Source organism: Balaenoptera acutorostrata, chromosome 2 (genome assembly GCF_949987535.1).
Source record: "Balaenoptera acutorostrata chromosome 2, mBalAcu1.1, whole genome shotgun sequence".
Taxonomy (NCBI): Eukaryota; Metazoa; Chordata; class Mammalia; order Artiodactyla; family Balaenopteridae; genus Balaenoptera; species Balaenoptera acutorostrata.
The window spans coordinates 43,632,392-43,650,212 of record NC_080065.1 but is presented as its reverse complement, the minus strand read 5'-3'; the positions used below and the strand labels follow the sequence as shown (position 1 = coordinate 43,650,212).

Genomic DNA, 17,821 nt, shown 5'->3' with positions numbered 1-17,821 from the left:
ACTGCAGTTACTAAATGAAAAATCTATGACTGCAGAGAGTAGGCCATAATATTTGATCTTTACCTTTTGTATCAAGTGAATAATTGTAATTAATATCGATATAACAAACAAGAACTCATGAGGTATAATTAGAATGTAAATTTTTTTTTTGGCCCATGATCCCTTTAAAACTTATTTAGGGTGAAATTCTTCTACTCTCACTGGATGGAAAGATAAATGTCTTATGACTTTTATTATTTTTAGTTTTAAAATGTCTGTTTAAAAAAAGCTCTATATTTTAATTTAGGTTGTACCACATGAAAGTGCTGTATTTGTAGGTCAAAAAATGATCAAATAGCAACAATTTCATACGGTTCAACCTAAACTAAAACAAAATCAATAAGACAAAATATCAAAGTTGACTTATAGTTAAATCTTCTCTCCTCCCCCTACTAAGGCTTATGGGAGCTGAGAAGGCTGTAGTTGAGGAAAGGGCGTGACTGGCTCTTTCTTTGTTTCTCTGCTCCTCTTCTCTCAGATTGCTAACTCTAATATCTGACATCTCCACCGATGGAGGGAGGGAAGATAAATACAGGGTACAGAAATTCTTACTTGACTGGTGCTGTCCTAAGATAGAGTAGGTGCCAACAGGTGTTATCTTTCTGGTGGGCTCTTTGGAGATCTCCCTTCACCTGCATCCTTGCCTGAGTGAATGCATCTCACTACTGTGGTCCCTAGGAATCAGGGAAAGCTTCGGCTGTTCTGTACAGAGGCCTCCACTTACTTCCAGGAGATTCTGTGGACAGGAGCTAACATGATTCCATAATGATCCATGGGAAACACATTCTTTGTACCGACAACTCTGGGTGTGAGGCCAATCCCACTGCCTTAGCTCGCCCGTCAGCAGCCAGACAGCTATCTTGCCCTTTAGATATTTCAGGCAGGAGTCAGACACTCATCAATTGCATGTCCCAACTTTCATAGACACACACCAAGCTCACTGTATGATCTCACTGAAGCCTTTCTCACTAGGCTCTTTCTACAGAGAAATCCACTTCACAAATCTGTCAACTTCATTCTTAATGCCTTTATATCCTTGATATGGGTGAGGAGTTTAAAGAGTCCTGTATCTAGCTCATAACTTTCCATCTTTGGAACTTTCCATCTTTGGAAAGATCTTTGCATCTTCTTCTGGGCAGTATCTCTTGAAATTCATTTTTATATTTAAGTAAGGGAAGGAAAAAATCCAGAAGTTAATTCTGCCAATCTTAGGGCAGGATTGGGTGCTTCAATTGAAAACAAACAAAAACAAAAGACAAAAAAAACCTTATTTAAACTATGTTATCAATAAATCAGGAAAAAAAATGATTGTTAAAACAAATTGTCTATGTTTTTCGAGAGAATTACTATAAGACCACATGAAAGAAAAGCATACATTTTAGTACGCATTTCTTTGAAGTGAAAGTATCTTTTCAAATTTCTATGAATGAGTTTCTTGTCTGACTCCACTGAAGGAAGGTCAAATATAAAGGGTATTTAAATGTGTTGTACTTAAAACACGATTAAATACAGTTTGGCAAAAGTGATGGCTTAGTAAACGTCCTTCTCAATCCCTTTTGTTTAGAGAGTTACTTATGAAACTAGTCATTAATACAACTTAAACCAACATAGAAAAAGATTTGAAATTACTAAAGTATAAACACTAAAGCCTAACATATAAATAATATACTTAAAGAATACTAAAATGCCAGATATAGAAAAAGTCTCATTAAATGTTCACCTATCAGAGAAAAATACAAAAATACATTCATTACGATACACACATTTATTCAGCAGGTGTTCATTAAAGGGCCACTATGTCACAGCAAAGCACTGGGCTGGCCACTGACAAGGATAAAAAGAGATATAAAGGCTTCAGTCTTGAGGTCCCTGTAATCTGGAGGGTGCAGCAAGCACAGACACACACACACACCACACACATCAATGTAATAATGCATTTAATCCACTGTTTCTCAAATTTAACCTATTTAAAAATCATGTGGGTTGCTTACTTAAAATGCAGGCTCTGTAGCCCCACCCTCAGAGATTCTGATTCTTAAAGTCTGGGGTACAGTCCAAGTACCTCTGGGATTCAGAAGCAGGAATTCCACGAGCCATATCTGGAGAAACACTGCTTTTTACAGAGGCTCCATGAAAGCAGTGGCTGCATCTGTCTTACTCTCCACAATTACCCAAGCCCTCACACAGAGCCTGGTACATAGTAAATCCTCAGGAAAAACAAGTGAATAAATGAATGAATGAGTCTGGCTAAGCTTCATAACGAATGACACAAGCAAAATGTGACATAAAAACTCAGCAATTTAAGCAGCTCCTCTGCAGATGCACCAAATGACTCAGTGCACAGGGTTGCATTCTGAAATCTTCCTCTTTGAGGAATGGGGTCATGGAACCAAGGAAATGTGACCTGACTCTTCTCAGAGTAAGTTTGTGTCCCTCCCATTCACTGGCAGCATCTAGACCCCAGGGATCGTCCCCGTTCCTCTGAATAGAGCCACTGTTTCCTCCCAGAAAGACATAAAACTCCACGAAGCCCACTCTGGAAGGCTGGAATTCCACTGGTGCTGGACAGAATAACTCCTCTATTGGGACTCTCACTATTGAAATGTAAAATTAATTCTAGTTCTCATAGATGGAAACATCAAAACTGCAGCAGAATGGGTTGAGTATATAAGCAATTGATTGTTAGCTATTTCTTTACAAAACTGAGCCACAGGCATAGATCTCCACTGAAGCAGTGATTATTCCTCTAAAACAGCCTTGTAGGTTTGCTTCCTGAAGCTGTGGAGAAACTTCAAACATGTCACAGCTGCACTAATTTCCACAAATAGCTACAAACACATTAATTTTTATAGTGTAATAGATAAATTTAAAAGTAAAATCAAATATTCAGATGACTAAAAAAAGAATACAAATTTTAAAAGTTTCCAAGACTGTCATTAGCTTTGGAAAGAAAGGATTGGATAAGAAGGTAAAATGGGGTGGATAAAACAGGTGGAAGGGAGGAAAACTCATTGTGGGGAACGTGTTGAGAGAGGGGAGACCTGTGATCAGGAGTTTGAATCTAGGTATGTCAGTGCAGGCAACGGAGCACCAAGAGTCCTGGCCTGCTTCCAACCAGGGGGCTGGCCAAGGAGGCACAGGGACAAAGGACTAGAGACCACTGTCTAGGGACATCAGAGGGCACGTGCTCTGAAACTTCTCTAGAAGTAGAGGTCTCAGAAAGGAAAGATGGCTGCACTGCAGTTGGAGAGCTGCGTGTTCAAATCTGCCATCAACAAGCAAGAGACCCTGCACAAGTCACTTAGCTTCTCAGGTCCCCTCCATCAATTGAGATTTGGGGCTAAATGACCTCTAAGACCCCTTCCAGCTATAACTTTATGGCTCTATGAAATCTTATTGACCAAGGAGAGAAAGGATAAGGGAAGAGAGGAAAGGAAGAAGGGAGAGAAGTTCTCAGAAGGGAAAAAAAGGGGTCCATGTTGAACATGTATTGTACGAAAAGGAGAAGCAGGTCACCATTCTGAGTGGTCTTCTAAAGGATGTAGGCCACCTGATGCCCTGTAGCAAGAAGAAAGAGAATATCTTCTCCAAACTTCCAGCAATCCACTTGGGAAGATAACTGCAGATAAGAAGCTTGCATCGAGGGAAACTTACATTTTGTGATATGATTATAAGAAAAGTACATCTTCCTATAATAATTTTACTCTGATTTCAAGAAGTTCCCTATTGTCCACTGGGATATACACATTACCCCTCACCTGGCTCTCTAAAGAGATCCATTCAACCTTGGAATACAGCCATATGACATTTCACTTTGAAGTTTGAGTTCTAATTTGCAATTTTCAACTACCATCCTTTTGGGAAAATGTATGATATGTATATATCATAAAATATATAATATATGTTTTAAATATGCATTATATAAATATATATTCTAAAATAAAATTATGTTATATATTTAAAATAAATATAAAAGGATAAAAATATGTATACACACAGATACAAAAATATAAAATATATATACACAGATACATGTATGTATATATACATATGCATGAATGTACATATATGTATGTGTGTGTATACATAGGTATACACACACATACACATATATGTATATAGATGTGTGTGTCTATTTATATCCCAATTTTAATGCAGGTGTGACAAATATTAATGCGGTCATACAACTTTTTCAGTGCCCCAGAAATCTTTCCAAGAGTAGAGCTCTCAGAGAAAAAGTAAAGAACACTGGACTGCGTGTGCAGCCCAGCTGTCTCCTGTGCTCTCCTGAGGTCCCCACACTCTGCAACAGCCATTTTTGACTCTGATTCTAGTGTTAATTCCTACCCTCAAGGCACTGTCCTCACTTTGACATTTAATTTTCCTATTATCCGTTGCGTCTTACCCATATTTTAAGCCATGTGACCATATAACATTAATGAACATTAGACTGATTAAACCCAAACTCACTGTCTAAAGTGGAAGAGCCATGTGAGAAGTTCCACTTTATTTAGTGGCAATAAAGGGGGATGTGTTTAGAAACAGAGACTCACGGGGAGAAAAACACCCAATTATTCAACTTACTGCAGCTAAAGCCTGGAGCATTTGCTTTTTACTTAAGAAAAGAAATGATTAAATATAGGGGAAAATAGACTTACAGCAGTATCCTGTGGCCAATCCCTAATTTATCTGTACAACAGGAGAAAAGACACTATGATGGCATATCAGAATAGTTTCTACAAATTCTGAAACCCTGGTCTGATATTACCAAAGGTGGCTATGCTTATTTTATAATTAAGAATTAAATTATGATTTTATAGATATCTATAGGGGATATTTTCTCAGAGCATTGAAAATGCAGCTTTCATAATACTTTCTGCTTAGAAAATAAACAGCCTGCCAGTAATGTGCAGGAATAAGAACAGGGGTATGGAATACAAAGCTCATCCTAAATTTTAGCTTTATTGATTAATTTATTTTCAGAATAATTCATCATTAAAACTCCATGCCTTTGTATCTTTAGGACAACAGAAATCAAAACATGAAGTCATACCTGTGTCTGTTTAGGACCAATATCCATTCTTTCAAGAAGGTCATTTAAAAAAGCTGTAACACTTTCCCAGGGGTAAATACTGTTGGAACCATCCAGCACTATGACTATGTCCAGCTGAGTGCTGCATTCTGCAAGAAAAAGATTCAATCGTGCAAATTTGGTGTCTATGTTCAGAGGTATATGAAATGTTTTCACAGCTAAGAGGAACTCATTTTAAAAGATGAACTGATATCCTACAAAGTGGACACATTACTTTTAAAATCAGAAAAAAAGAGTTTTTTAAATCAGAAGAAGAGTGATAAGAAATACTCATTGCATTCAGTAACAATTGGTTTGGGATTCACATCAAGTAAAACCCATACCTACTTAATTTTAGTTAACACTGTATGAGTTATCTTTGGAAATGTTCTCAGTATGAATTCTCTATACAGTTCTCATTCTGTGTATATTTCAAATGAGGTTACTTTTCTCAAAGAAACTCACCCTTTAAATAAAAACAATGTGACAGCTTTAGTTCTGATGTTTAGACATGACTCTGTAAAGGTTATTTACACTAATATCAATTCCAAAATAGCAGTGAGGTTTGGTTATATATTGGCAAAGCAAACATTTACCTAAATTGGTAATGCTGGTAGCCGAGAAAATACTTCAAGCTTTTTGGTATGCTCCCGTGTATATATATGTCTCATTCATTGCTTACTCTTTTCAAACACTGCACAAACATTGCATAAAATCTGTACCTTGTACAGGGGCAATGGAGTTCACGACTTGAAATGTGGGGCTGACATCAGAACAGATTCCCGTTGTGTAATGCAAATGTCCACATCTATAGGCATATAAGGGCCCGCATGCCTTTTAAAAAATTTAAAAAATTAAAGTCATAAGATTAAAAATTATATAACAGATTTTATAAAGATTTATAATATAATTCTTGATTCATTAACTATCTTTACTCTTCCTTTTCTTACCAGAAACCCTCCATTTGGGTTGGTGACTAAAGTTGATCCAAATGTCATATTCTCCTTTACTTCTGTGACATTGGGAATTGATGTATTAACTAAAAATAGAAGAAACTTTTATGACGGTGGAAAACAAAGTAAAATTAAGTGTCTTCTCATTAAAACATTCTGGCTTTTGTCTCAGAAACTTTGTCTGGATCACTGTCTCACATACTTTTGCTGAACTGTAAAAGAATGCACAACTATCAGGGCAATGAGAACATGGGATAGCTTTTCACATATTTTTGCTAATTAAAATAAATAAAATATTTAGTCTCATAATATTGTAGCTGCAAAGTAAACTTATACAGTCATCCAACATGTTACATCTACATGTTATATATGACCAATGATGAAACATGATTTCTGGCAAGAAGAAGGAAAATGGGTAGAAGGCCAGAAAAGAAAACTCAGACACAAGATTTTGACCATTAGTTTCACCATCACAGGGACATCAGGAAGGTTACAAAGAAAACTGGGGCAAGATTAGAGCAGTGGTCAGGAAGTTTGGGTAAAGACACAATGAAGGGACTACATTTGACAGAACAAATAAGAATGTTGAGCCCTAAAGCATGCCAACCTGGCAAAAAGAAGTTCCACTCACTCACAATAAAAAAGAAGAAGAAGAAAAAAAAGATTGGACAGGAGAGGCAAAAGCTTCTAAACCCTGCTTAGCAGAGCGCTAAAATAATTGAAAGTGGCAAAACTCAAGTTCAAGAAAGATTTGTCGGGCTTCCCGGGTGGCTCAGTGGTTGAGAATCTGCCTGCCAATGCAGGGGACACGCGTTCGAGCCCTAATCTGGGAAGATCCCACATGCCGCGGAGCAACTAGGCCCATGAGCCACAATTACTGAGCCTGTGCTCCGCAACGGGAGAGGCCGCGATGGTGAGAGGCCCGCGCGCCGCAATGAAGAGTGGCCCCCGCTTGCCACAACTAGAGAAAGCCCTCACATAGAAACGAAGACCCAACACAGCCATAAATTAATTAATTAATTAATTTAAAAAAATCAATCTGGAATATGAAGATGTCTTTCATAAAAAAATCTGGCAGCTTGTTTAAATTACAAAATAAATTGAAAAAAAATTCCTGTAATATATATAAAAAAAGAAAAGAAAAGAAAGGTTTGTCTCACTGTTCATGCCTAGAATTTTTTCTTACCTTAAGATTACATGTAGATTTAATGGAATGGAAGCAGAGATTCCTGAAAGGTCACAATGACCTCCTAATCTGAGCATTGGTCTTTGTCCCAGAATCCAGTCTGGTTTGCTTTGAAAGCATCTGGAACTGGTCTTGAATAATCTAGATTAGAATTTTTTATACTACCGTTGACCCAGGATGAGCATTCCTGGGACATTAGGGACTACAGCAGAAACTTCTGTACTGTTCTTGGTGTAGCCAACATCTTCACACTAATGTTAAAACTCTATTCCAGTTTCCAGTAATGGAGGAGTTGCTCTTATCAGAACAACTCTTCTGCAAATAACAACTATAAACTCTAGGAAAAGGAAAAAAAAATGTATGAAACAACCGTCTGAAGGCACTGGAAAGCAACCAAGAGCAGGCAGAAACTGGAAGGGAGTCTATACTTGTAAGAAGAGATTAGCACTGGATGAGTTTCCTGTTTTTGTGTTTGTTTGTTTTCCCCTAAGGGAAGGCCTGAGTCAGTGGCTAAACCTCAGATAGACCTCACAGTCTTCCTGTCTAGAAGAAACAGAGGACAGAGAATGGGGCAATGACAGCAGTGCCAAGTGAAGAGGGGGTATCTTGGAAAGTAGAGCCACAAAAGGAGAGTTTGAATATATACAGATATTCTTTCCAAACATCTGAATGACCTGAACTGTACATGTGCAGGGTAAACTTCACACAGCCCAGCTAAAAAATTAGAAGAATTGAATAGAGATTTTAACTGCTTCCCACTGTTGTTTGGAAACTGAGTTCAGCCAAGTAAATTGCCTGCTAAAACTAAAAGTAAAGACTTTTCAAAGGCACATAACAGATCTAGAATCTCCACACTTAAAACTCAAAAGTTTAATCCAGGATACAATAAAAAATTACTAAACATAAGAAGAAACAGGAAAATGTGACCTAACCTCAAGAGAAAGGTAATAAATGGAAAGCGATGTTGAGATATTCCAGATGTTGGAATTATCAGGCAAGACATAGTAAAGTAGCTATGCTCTTGAATGTAAAGAAAAAAATGCTCATAATAAACAAGTAGGAAATTGAAAAAAAGGAGAACTGAAAAATACAATATCTTAAATAAACCTGAAGAGGATGAGTAATTTCCATGGTACTTAATATTGCACAGAACACTGACAGGTTTCCAATTCCTGGATAGTTCTTGTAGGAATTTTCTAGTCATGTTCTAACTATGCTGATACTTCTATCAAATACATACATTTCAATATAAATTTACCTTTTGCAATTCTCTTTTTAAAAATTAAATTTCTATTTCTCGTGTTATTTTCTTTAAAAAAACAAACACTAAGTTAAATTTTGTGGAGGAAATGTGATGGATAGGTTTATTTAGAAGAGTTCTTTTTATGTTACCACTGGTTTTACAAAGGATTCTGAACAATGGAGGTGGTTACAAGTTACAAAACTAGTAAGACCTTCTATATCTGTGATGATATTCTATGATGAATTTCTAGAGCAAATGAAGAGCAGAAGGCATCAGAATGCCATTTTATGTAATCTGAATAATAAAAATGGAAGAATGTTTATAGATTCCTTCTAATCTTTTCCTGAGTTGGTTGAAATTCACTTTCAGTGAGAATGCTGGGCATAATTTAGGATCAGGCTTTAACATTTTGACTTTACATACCTGGAAGATCCAACTTTATGCAAGGTAATGATTCACCTCTCCCAACTGGACACTTATAGACATCTCCAGTTCTGTTCTTGGGTTGTCCAACTAAAGGAGAACCAATAAGTACCCTGGAAATTAAATAACTCAATTAACATTTTTGAATAATGAGAAACATTTTATTTTTGTTACTGTATGACTAGTTCTAAGACGACTGACAGTAGTTCCCGTAGACATAATTAGATAGCCATCCTCAGTTAGTAACTTAATGTTATCTAAAATAAGCAGAGTGTCTTCTTCAAATTGCAGACTGATTTAAATTAAAAAACAGTGTAATATATAGGAGAGAGACTTGAGAATATTTTATTTTCTTGAATTATATGTTACTTTAACATATTTTTTTTTTAATTTGGGGCTGAAATCATAATTATTGGTTAAGCCTGCTGCTGTGTTAATTTACAAAACACACATGGAAGTATAAATGACTTTTTCCCACGAGGAATTGATAATGTTATAGAGAGGTCAGGAAATATAAACATTATATCATAAGATTTAATATTAGTATATGCTAGTTTGTAAGCACTTAAAATAAGGATAGTTATGAGACTCAGGTTCAAAATCACTTATTGTTTTTTTAGACAGAAGTATGAAATCACTCTAATAATAATTAATAGAAAAAATATAATCATGATTTATTTTAGTCCTAGCAAGCCATTTAACAAGGTTTCCTATGATATCTTCAGGAATAGGATGGGTGAATGTGGTTGAATGTTAAGGTACTTGTTGGGATCCACAGCTGCTGATTCATTGCTGGCTAAACAGCTATATCCAAAGACACTGGTTACTAATATGTATAAAATGGATAACTAATAGGCACCTGCTGTATAAAAAAATAAATAAAATAAAATTTAAAAAAAAACAAAGAAAAAAAACAAAGACATTGATTAATAGCAACCAAAGGACTCTAATTATGTACCATAAGACTGCACTTGGGATTGACTTAGCCTATATCTTTGTTAATGACTTAAGTGAAGACACAGAAAGCATAAAGGTACTCATCAAGGTAATCAAAATACCTATTTGGGCGTTCAGAAGTGTCAACATTCTGGAACGAGAAACTTGAACTAGTAAAGTTTAATAAGAACCTATGTAAATAACTTCACTTAACTGTGTACTATTATCTACATCAGTACAGAATGTGGGAAACCTGACTTAATAGAAGTTCATGTGAAAAAGTCATGGAGGATTTAGTCGACAGCAAGAAAACATGAGCTAACAGTGTATTTTAGTGCCAAAAATGGTAATGTGACCTTAGGCATCATTGCTAGAAATAGATGCCCTGGTCAAGGAAAGTGATAGCCCCTCTGTGCTCTGCACTGTCGGGCCATGTTTGGAATCTCCAAATTAAGAGGGACATAGGCACAATGGAATGTATTTAGGAGACTATGACTCAGATAGTTAAGATTCTGGTAATTTTGTCAGACCAGAGATGCTTGAGGGAAAGTTGAGGACGTTTAGCATGGAGAAAAAAATGTCTGAAGGAGAGTTGAAAGGTTGTGAAGGAGTGCAGGTGGATTGGGCATGCCTTCTTAAAATTTTCAAAATTTGAAAGTTTGTCATATTGAAAAGGGATGGGATTTATTTTGTGTAAGTCCTTTGGACAAAGCTAGTATTATGGAAATAAGTTTTACAACAATTGCAAATACTGAGCTGTTGAACAGACTCCCTAAAACATAGTTGTGATATAATGCCTTTGCAAAGCCATTTCTGATATACATAAATAACCATAAAAATGTTCAAACCCATTAACACATAATTCTTACTTCTGGGAATCTATCCTAAAAAAATGACCTAAATTAAAGGAAACAAGCTTAATGCATAAAGATATAATGCTTATAGTGGTATATATAATCATGAAAGTTTAAAAGAAGTGTGATCAACAGCCAGACTAATTAATTATTGTAGGTTCATTCCATAGAATATTGTGCAGTCATAAAAAAGCAATCATTAATAAGACTGCATGGTAGGATAAAAAATTATTTATGACCTAATTTAAAGTAAAAACCTACCTAATTTATTGAAAACCTATGACAATTTGAAGTGAAAGATACCAAATTATATTCAATGTACTTATTATAATAGCAATGATAAAAACAGCCAGCATTTATTGAATTTATACCATGCGCAGAACACTGTTCTAAGTGTTTTCCATGTCCTAAGTAATTTAATCCTCTCCATAAAATATAGCATGAACTTTGGTGCCAGACTTCATGAGTTCAAATCATGGTTTTACCCTTTACTTAGCTGTATGGTTTAGGACAAGCCAGTAATCCTCTGTGCTTTAGTTCCTTCATCTGTAAAATGGAAATAATAAGAGTAGCTACCTGACACGATCACCATGAACATTAAATGAGCTAATGTATATAGAATGCTTAGTACAGTATTTGGCTTATAACATGTGCTATCTAAGTGTTGGTTCTTTTTATTATTATATACATATTTTCAGATGATGGACAACTCTATCTATGTAAAACATAGATTAAAAGGGAGTACACCAGAAAACAAATTCTATTAAGGAAATTATGGTTAGGCTTTAAGTTCTTTTTCCCAATTTTTCAAAACCTTTTGTAATGTGATTGATTAAACTAGGTTTATAGCTAAAACAGTTTGGAGAAAAGTAGTGGATATGTTATGAAAGTATTTAAGTTGAGACTAGACAGATTGATTAATGTTTATTAAGAAAATCCTGCATACTCAGCATTAATGCCAGGCCCTGGGAATATAAAATGGATAAAACACAATTTTTTAAGGTTGCTTAAAACTTAGGGGAGAAGCAAAAATATAAATGTACTATTACCATATTGAATAGGTCTGAACTTGGTGCAGTTTCAGCAAAGTCTTAGAAGCAAGAAGGGATGCACACGGCTCTTTCGGTAAGTTCAAGTAACTCAGTGTAGCTGGAGTGGAACTTGAGTCTGGCAAGGTAAATAGGGTCCAGATCACATATGTTCTTACAGTGCGCTTTAAGAACTTTGGATTTATTGTATGCAGGGGAGAGTTGGGAACTACTGAAGCCTTTAAAGAGGGATGTGGGACTTCCTGGTGGTCCAGTGGTAAAGAATCCACCTTCCAATGCAGGGGACACAGGTTCGATCCCTGGTCGGGGAACTAAGATCCTACATGCCGCGGGGCAACTAAGCCCACGCACTGCAACTACTGAGCTTGTGCACCTAACTGGAGCCCACATGCCGCAAACCACAGAGCCCACGCGCCGTGGAGCCTGCGTGCCACAACTAGAGAAGAGGAAACCCACACACCACAACTAGAGAGAAACCCACGCACCACAACGGAGAGCCCGTGGGCCGCAATGAAAAATCCCGCATGCCTCAAAGAAGATGCCGCGTGCCACAACAAAGACCCGATGCAGCCAAAAATAAAATAAATAAATAATAAATAAATCTTAAAAAAAAATAAAGAGGGATGTGACATGATCAGCCCTGATTTATAAAGATTTTTTACTTGTAGTGTCATGAATAAATTGCGAAAAGGGGCAAATTAGACTCAGAGAGTGAAGGCAAGAGTTCCTAAAGTAATCCAGATAAGAAAGGAGGATCTGAATTACGGAAGTAGAGAGGAAGGGGATAACCAATTCTAGAAATATTTATAATATAAGCTGTATTAGTTTGGGTTCCCCCAAAAGCAGACTGCTATATATAGATTTTGAGGAGGCAATTCCAAGTAGGCACAAATGTGGAGGTGGGGGAAATGATAGAGGGAAGGAAGAAGGGCCAATAAAGAGCGCACTGATAAGTGTTACTTCTGTAGGCATCTAGGCTCAGTCTTGCTGGGGAACATCTCAGAAACCACATGGAACATATATGAGCATGCCATGTGCATGGTTGAGGCCCTAAGAGTAAATGCTACCAACTCAAGAGAAGACAGAGCAAGAAGACATCTGAAGGCTGACATCTAGGGGAAAATAACACAAGACTTTAATGAGTGGAGGAAGAAAATTGGTAGGAGTGATCAGAAAGGGAAAGAGAGAATCAGAAAACAGTGATGTCACAGAAGCCAAAGAAGGAAAGAATATCAAGAATGGGAGCCGTGAGTCTCGAGCAGACTTCATTTTAAGTAACCTGGCTAAAAATGAGGAAGGTGGGCCATATTAATAAACTTGGGCTCCTTTTTTTCAAGCAAACCATTCAGGGTTTGAGGCAAGTTTAAATTTATTATGGAGGAAACCTGGATATGGTAAAATAATGGTATCCAGAGGTTTGTAAGTGTGGTGTATGGTTTGGAGGTTTATGGACCTTTGTGATGTGACATTGTCCCTCTTTCTCCTTCATTGAGGCAGAATCTATTTTTCCTCCTGTTGAAACTGAGATTTGCTTGATAAATAGAATGCAGCAGATATGACACTGTGACTTCGGATGCTAGGCCTTAAAAAGCATTGCAGGTTACATTTGACCTTTTTTTGGAAATCTGAGACCACCATGCTGTGAAGAGGCACAGTCTCACCTAATGGAGGATGAGAGGTCACACGGAAGAGAAGCAATGTTTGAGGAGGTAGCACGAACTTCAGACACGGGAGTTAAACCATCATGGACCCTCCAGCCTTAACTGAGGTACCTGGTGACTGCACCTGCACAAATGAGCATTCATGGGTTCCCCAGGCAGCAGGGGAACACCTATTCAATCCTTAAAATCCTGAGACATAATCAATTATTGTTGTTTTAATCCAATAAGTTTTGGGGTGATTTGCTACACAGCAACAGATAGCTCAAACAGGAAGCGAGGGTAAAGTTTTGATCTAGTAGCCCCTTCCTCCCTCCCTCCCTCCCTCCCTCCCTTCCTTCTTTGGAAAATAGTAGCTATAGTCATCTAGTGAGATTTAGGGGTAGAGGTAGTAGTGTGGTGGGTTTATGGAGAGTAATAAAAATTTAAACGGACAAGGAATACATAGGCCAGTCATGCAACCCATCAGGTTAAGATGAAGTAGGTAACAGTTCATCAGGGATGTTTTGTAAGGCGTTTCTTCTATAGATATAAGACAGGCCTCCAAAGACCCTTCCAATTCTAAGATTCCATCATCTGAATAGAACAAATTATAAGTGTATGGAGGAGTACTAATTAGCTGGAAAACATGAACCATTAACTGGGGAAAATCTAGAACAATCTATAAAAAAGTGAGTTCTAAACAGCATGTTAATAATAAAGTTATTAGGTTATAAGGCAGGAGAGAAGAGAGATCACAGATAGCCCAGGCAAAAATGTGGAAACAGGAGCATGAGGCCTGAAAATGGAAGGTAATGAGGAAGTATGGGTGACTGGAGCACAGCATAAAGCTTCTGTATAACCTGGAGCAGGAAGGTTGAGACTGGCAAGCAGTAGACTTTGAAGGAAAGGTTCTGGAATTTATATATGAACTCTAGGGCAGTAGAAACCTCTAGAGTATGATGGTAATTGGAAATAACCTGATATAGCAACTGGAGCCATGGCCTATTGTATATTCTGGATAAGTAAAGCCTGGGGTATGAGAACTCAGAAAATGGTAGAGTGTAGTAGGCTAGGACTGAGACAGAGAGTTTGAGAGTTGGGATCAGTGATAAAGAATGGGTAAGCAGGACACAGGACATAGGATATAAAACAAATTTGTGTATTTCTGACACCAAACATGCAACTCTGGAATATATCCCACCCCTTAATCCTAAGAAAGCCTCACTTTTCCCAAGCTGCATAAAAATGACAAGATCCTAGAAAAATATCAGCACAGAGTTTATGGAATTTTAGGAATCTTCAGTATTCTCAAGCCCCACTATCTTGCTCTATTTTTTCTCACAGCACTTATTACATTCTGACATATAACCTACCTGTTTATTAAGTTTATTATTTGTTTTTTGTTTGTCCATCCCCAATAGAATATAAGCTCCACAATAGCAGGAATTTTCACCTATTCATTCACTCATATATCCTGAGTGACTATAACAGAGCCAGATATAAAAATCAGCATTCGATAAATATTTATTGAATGAATAAATTATGACTGCATCAAATGCTCTAAGAATCTGAATAAGGAATACCTGGTCATTCATGTGACCAGCTAAGAGGTCCTAATTGTGAAGTCTTTTTTTTTTTTTTCACTTTAGAGGCTGGATATTTTGCTTAAGCAGAATGCCATATATGCCTTTGGGTGACACGGCAGGCATTTCCACAGGTCAAGGTTGCAGAGAATCCTTGCTGTTATAGGAGCAAACTGGCTGATGGCGTTAAGGCTGGGGTTCCACATCCTGGCCCTGTCACACTCGCTGTGTTAAACCTTTGGCAATTCATTCTCTGAGTCCCAGTTTCCTGTCTAGAAAACGAGGACGCTAACAGTCATATTCACTCAAACACACAGGGTCAAGGTGAAGACCCAAAGCACACTGTTTCATAAACGATGGATATTGTTACCTTAAACTTTAATGCAAGTTTGCTTTAACTCATTAAATTTTATTTATATTAAATTTCTGCTTTTTATATGATATTATTGCAATGATTTATATGCAGATTGAGGATTAAAGAATGTTCTGGGTCTCATTACTGATCACTAGAGAAACACCTGATGAACTCAAAGACCATCAAAGTGAGAGAAACACTTCTTCTCCATGAAAAAGCTCCAAATATAATAAAATTTAATAAACTGAGAAATGCTTCCTATTCATAATAGTTATTTTTGTCAATATGACTGCTATTATATTTATTTGAAGGGTAGCTGGCCTCTGACTGCTCTGTTTCATATTTATATATTTTTCTTCTGTAAAAGATAGTTTCCTGGAGATTGTTGTCTCATATTTACATTATTTCTTTTCACCTAACTCTTTCCTGATCTCCAAGCCAAAGTCTGTATCAGAGTGCCAAGTACCTCCTGCCAGGCATTAAAAAACAAAAACCAAAAACCAACAGAGTAAGTGTTTGGTCGTCGTAGAGAATGAAGTTATACAGTGGCCCCATGAGCTGCTGTGCTTTTCAGTCATGAAACGTAGAAGGCTAGAAATAAGATGAACCAAAGAACTGACGTTTGGCAAAGAGGAAATTTCAACTTCAAAAGATATTATAAGCAATTTAAAATAAACTTTATATTAAAATCTGTGAGAGAAAATTTGATAAAACTTTTAAAAAGTCCTTTCACCCCAAGCTTGAATAGGCTTTATTTAAAACACACATACGTTGGAAACAGGGCATCAGTCACTTGAGCCCACTAGTAAACCTTACCTGGCACAAAGCAGGGTCCTCTAGGGTAAAGGCATGAAGCCAGTACATTTGGATATATATTGGGTTGAGGATTGGCTAGGGAAGTATTTGCATCATGAGAATCTATTCTGAAAAGACAGGCCCACTGAAGTCACCGAAACCCCTAAGAATGGATGCTTAGATAGCACTCAGAGGGGTGGGTGCACATGCTGGAAGGAAGGAAGCAAAGAACAACAAAGAGTGGAAAGTCCCACACCAGCATCTCATTTTTTTCCCATCTGGCAGAGCCCTGCTATACTGGTGATTACCACTAACTCTGGAAGGCTGCGCAATGCTGAGCACATTTGAGTTTCTTCTCTTCAAAGCAGAATTATTAAACCAATTGTATTCGTTGTGATTCTTCTGAACCACATTGCAGTGACTTGGACGCTCCAGCTCATGCTAATCATAATGAACAACAGCTGAATTTAATCAGAGGTATAATGGTTCTGCTACTGAAAAAACATGTGGCTTCTGAGCCAAAGATATAAAGTAGGTTATACTCCACAGGAAACTTCTGAAACATAAACGGGGCATAGGCCGCCTTTTCTGTTAACTGTTTATTCTTTCCAAAGATTTAAACTAATGCTTTTCAAATACACAGACTGCACTTGTTATGGGTCAACAAGTACTCCTTTACGCATACTTCAGCAAGATGTAAGACGGGTCAGGATGATTTTTTTTAAAGTGTGAGGTTGCTGAGCTTCCAAACATGACCTGTAAATATGATTTACGCAGATGCCCACCTCTGGAGAAAATTAAATAACAAAATTCATGTTCTCCCAAATATGTCAATTATTTCATAGTCCATTTCTTAAAGTAAGTCTGCATCCTGATTTTATAAACACTTACAGAATATCCAAACATATTACTAAAATCTATTTTGCATGACCAGTGCCTGGATCTCTTTAGAATGGTACGTTGCTGCCATGCCATCCTTAAAGATTTGGACATTTAGATTTTTGTATTTACTTACTTTTAAATTCAATTGGCCACACTGTTTTTGTTTCCCTGATTTTTCACACCTTTTCCATAAAATCATTGTAACTATGGAATGTCAGAATGGAATCAAAGTATCTGATATCCATATATACATCCAAATGCTCACAAACTCTCACACACATATTAAAATGTAAAGTATTATATGCCAGATACAGTTATTATCAACATTTACTTTTTAATATAGTTCTAATAAGGACAACAGTCCTAGACTGGGAGTGGAAAGACTTGAGTCCTATTTTCTGCTCTGGCCCCAAGTAGTTATATTTCCCTAGGGGAGTCACTTTAAAAAAAAAACAACAAACACTTTATTGAAGCATGAAAGACATACACAAAGCTGTACCGATTTAATGTATACAACTTGATGAGTTTGGAGAGAAGTATACATCCTTAAAACCATCATCACAATCTATGCCATAAACATATCCATCACCTCCAAAAGTTTCCTCCTGCTTTCTTTAGTAGTGGTTGTTGTTATTTATTATTATTATTATTGTTTTGTGATAAGAACACAACTTAAGATCTACCTTCTTAACAAATTTTAAGTGTACAACACAGTATTGCTAACTATAGGCACTGTACTGTATAGTAAATCTCTAGGATTTATTCATCTTGTTTAACTGAAACTTTGTACCCTTTGACTAATGTTTCCTTGT

The 17,821-nt window shown here is 36.8% G+C and overlaps 1 protein-coding gene across 1 annotated transcript in view; it reads right to left on the bottom strand.

Moving 5' to 3' along the window:
- Nucleotides 1–17,821, bottom strand: part of ITGA1 (integrin subunit alpha 1) — a 166,781-nt gene that overhangs the window by 87,529 nt on the left and 61,431 nt on the right. Inside the window, exons 3-6 of the mRNA XM_007195573.3 lie at nucleotides 8,916–9,028; nucleotides 6,061–6,149; nucleotides 5,833–5,944; nucleotides 5,093–5,220 (exon numbers count right to left, since the gene is read on the bottom strand). Coding sequence (XP_007195635.2) covers nucleotides 5,093–5,220; nucleotides 5,833–5,944; nucleotides 6,061–6,149; nucleotides 8,916–9,028 — 442 coding nt within the window. The remainder of the gene's footprint in view (nucleotides 1–5,092; nucleotides 5,221–5,832; nucleotides 5,945–6,060; nucleotides 6,150–8,915; nucleotides 9,029–17,821) is intronic.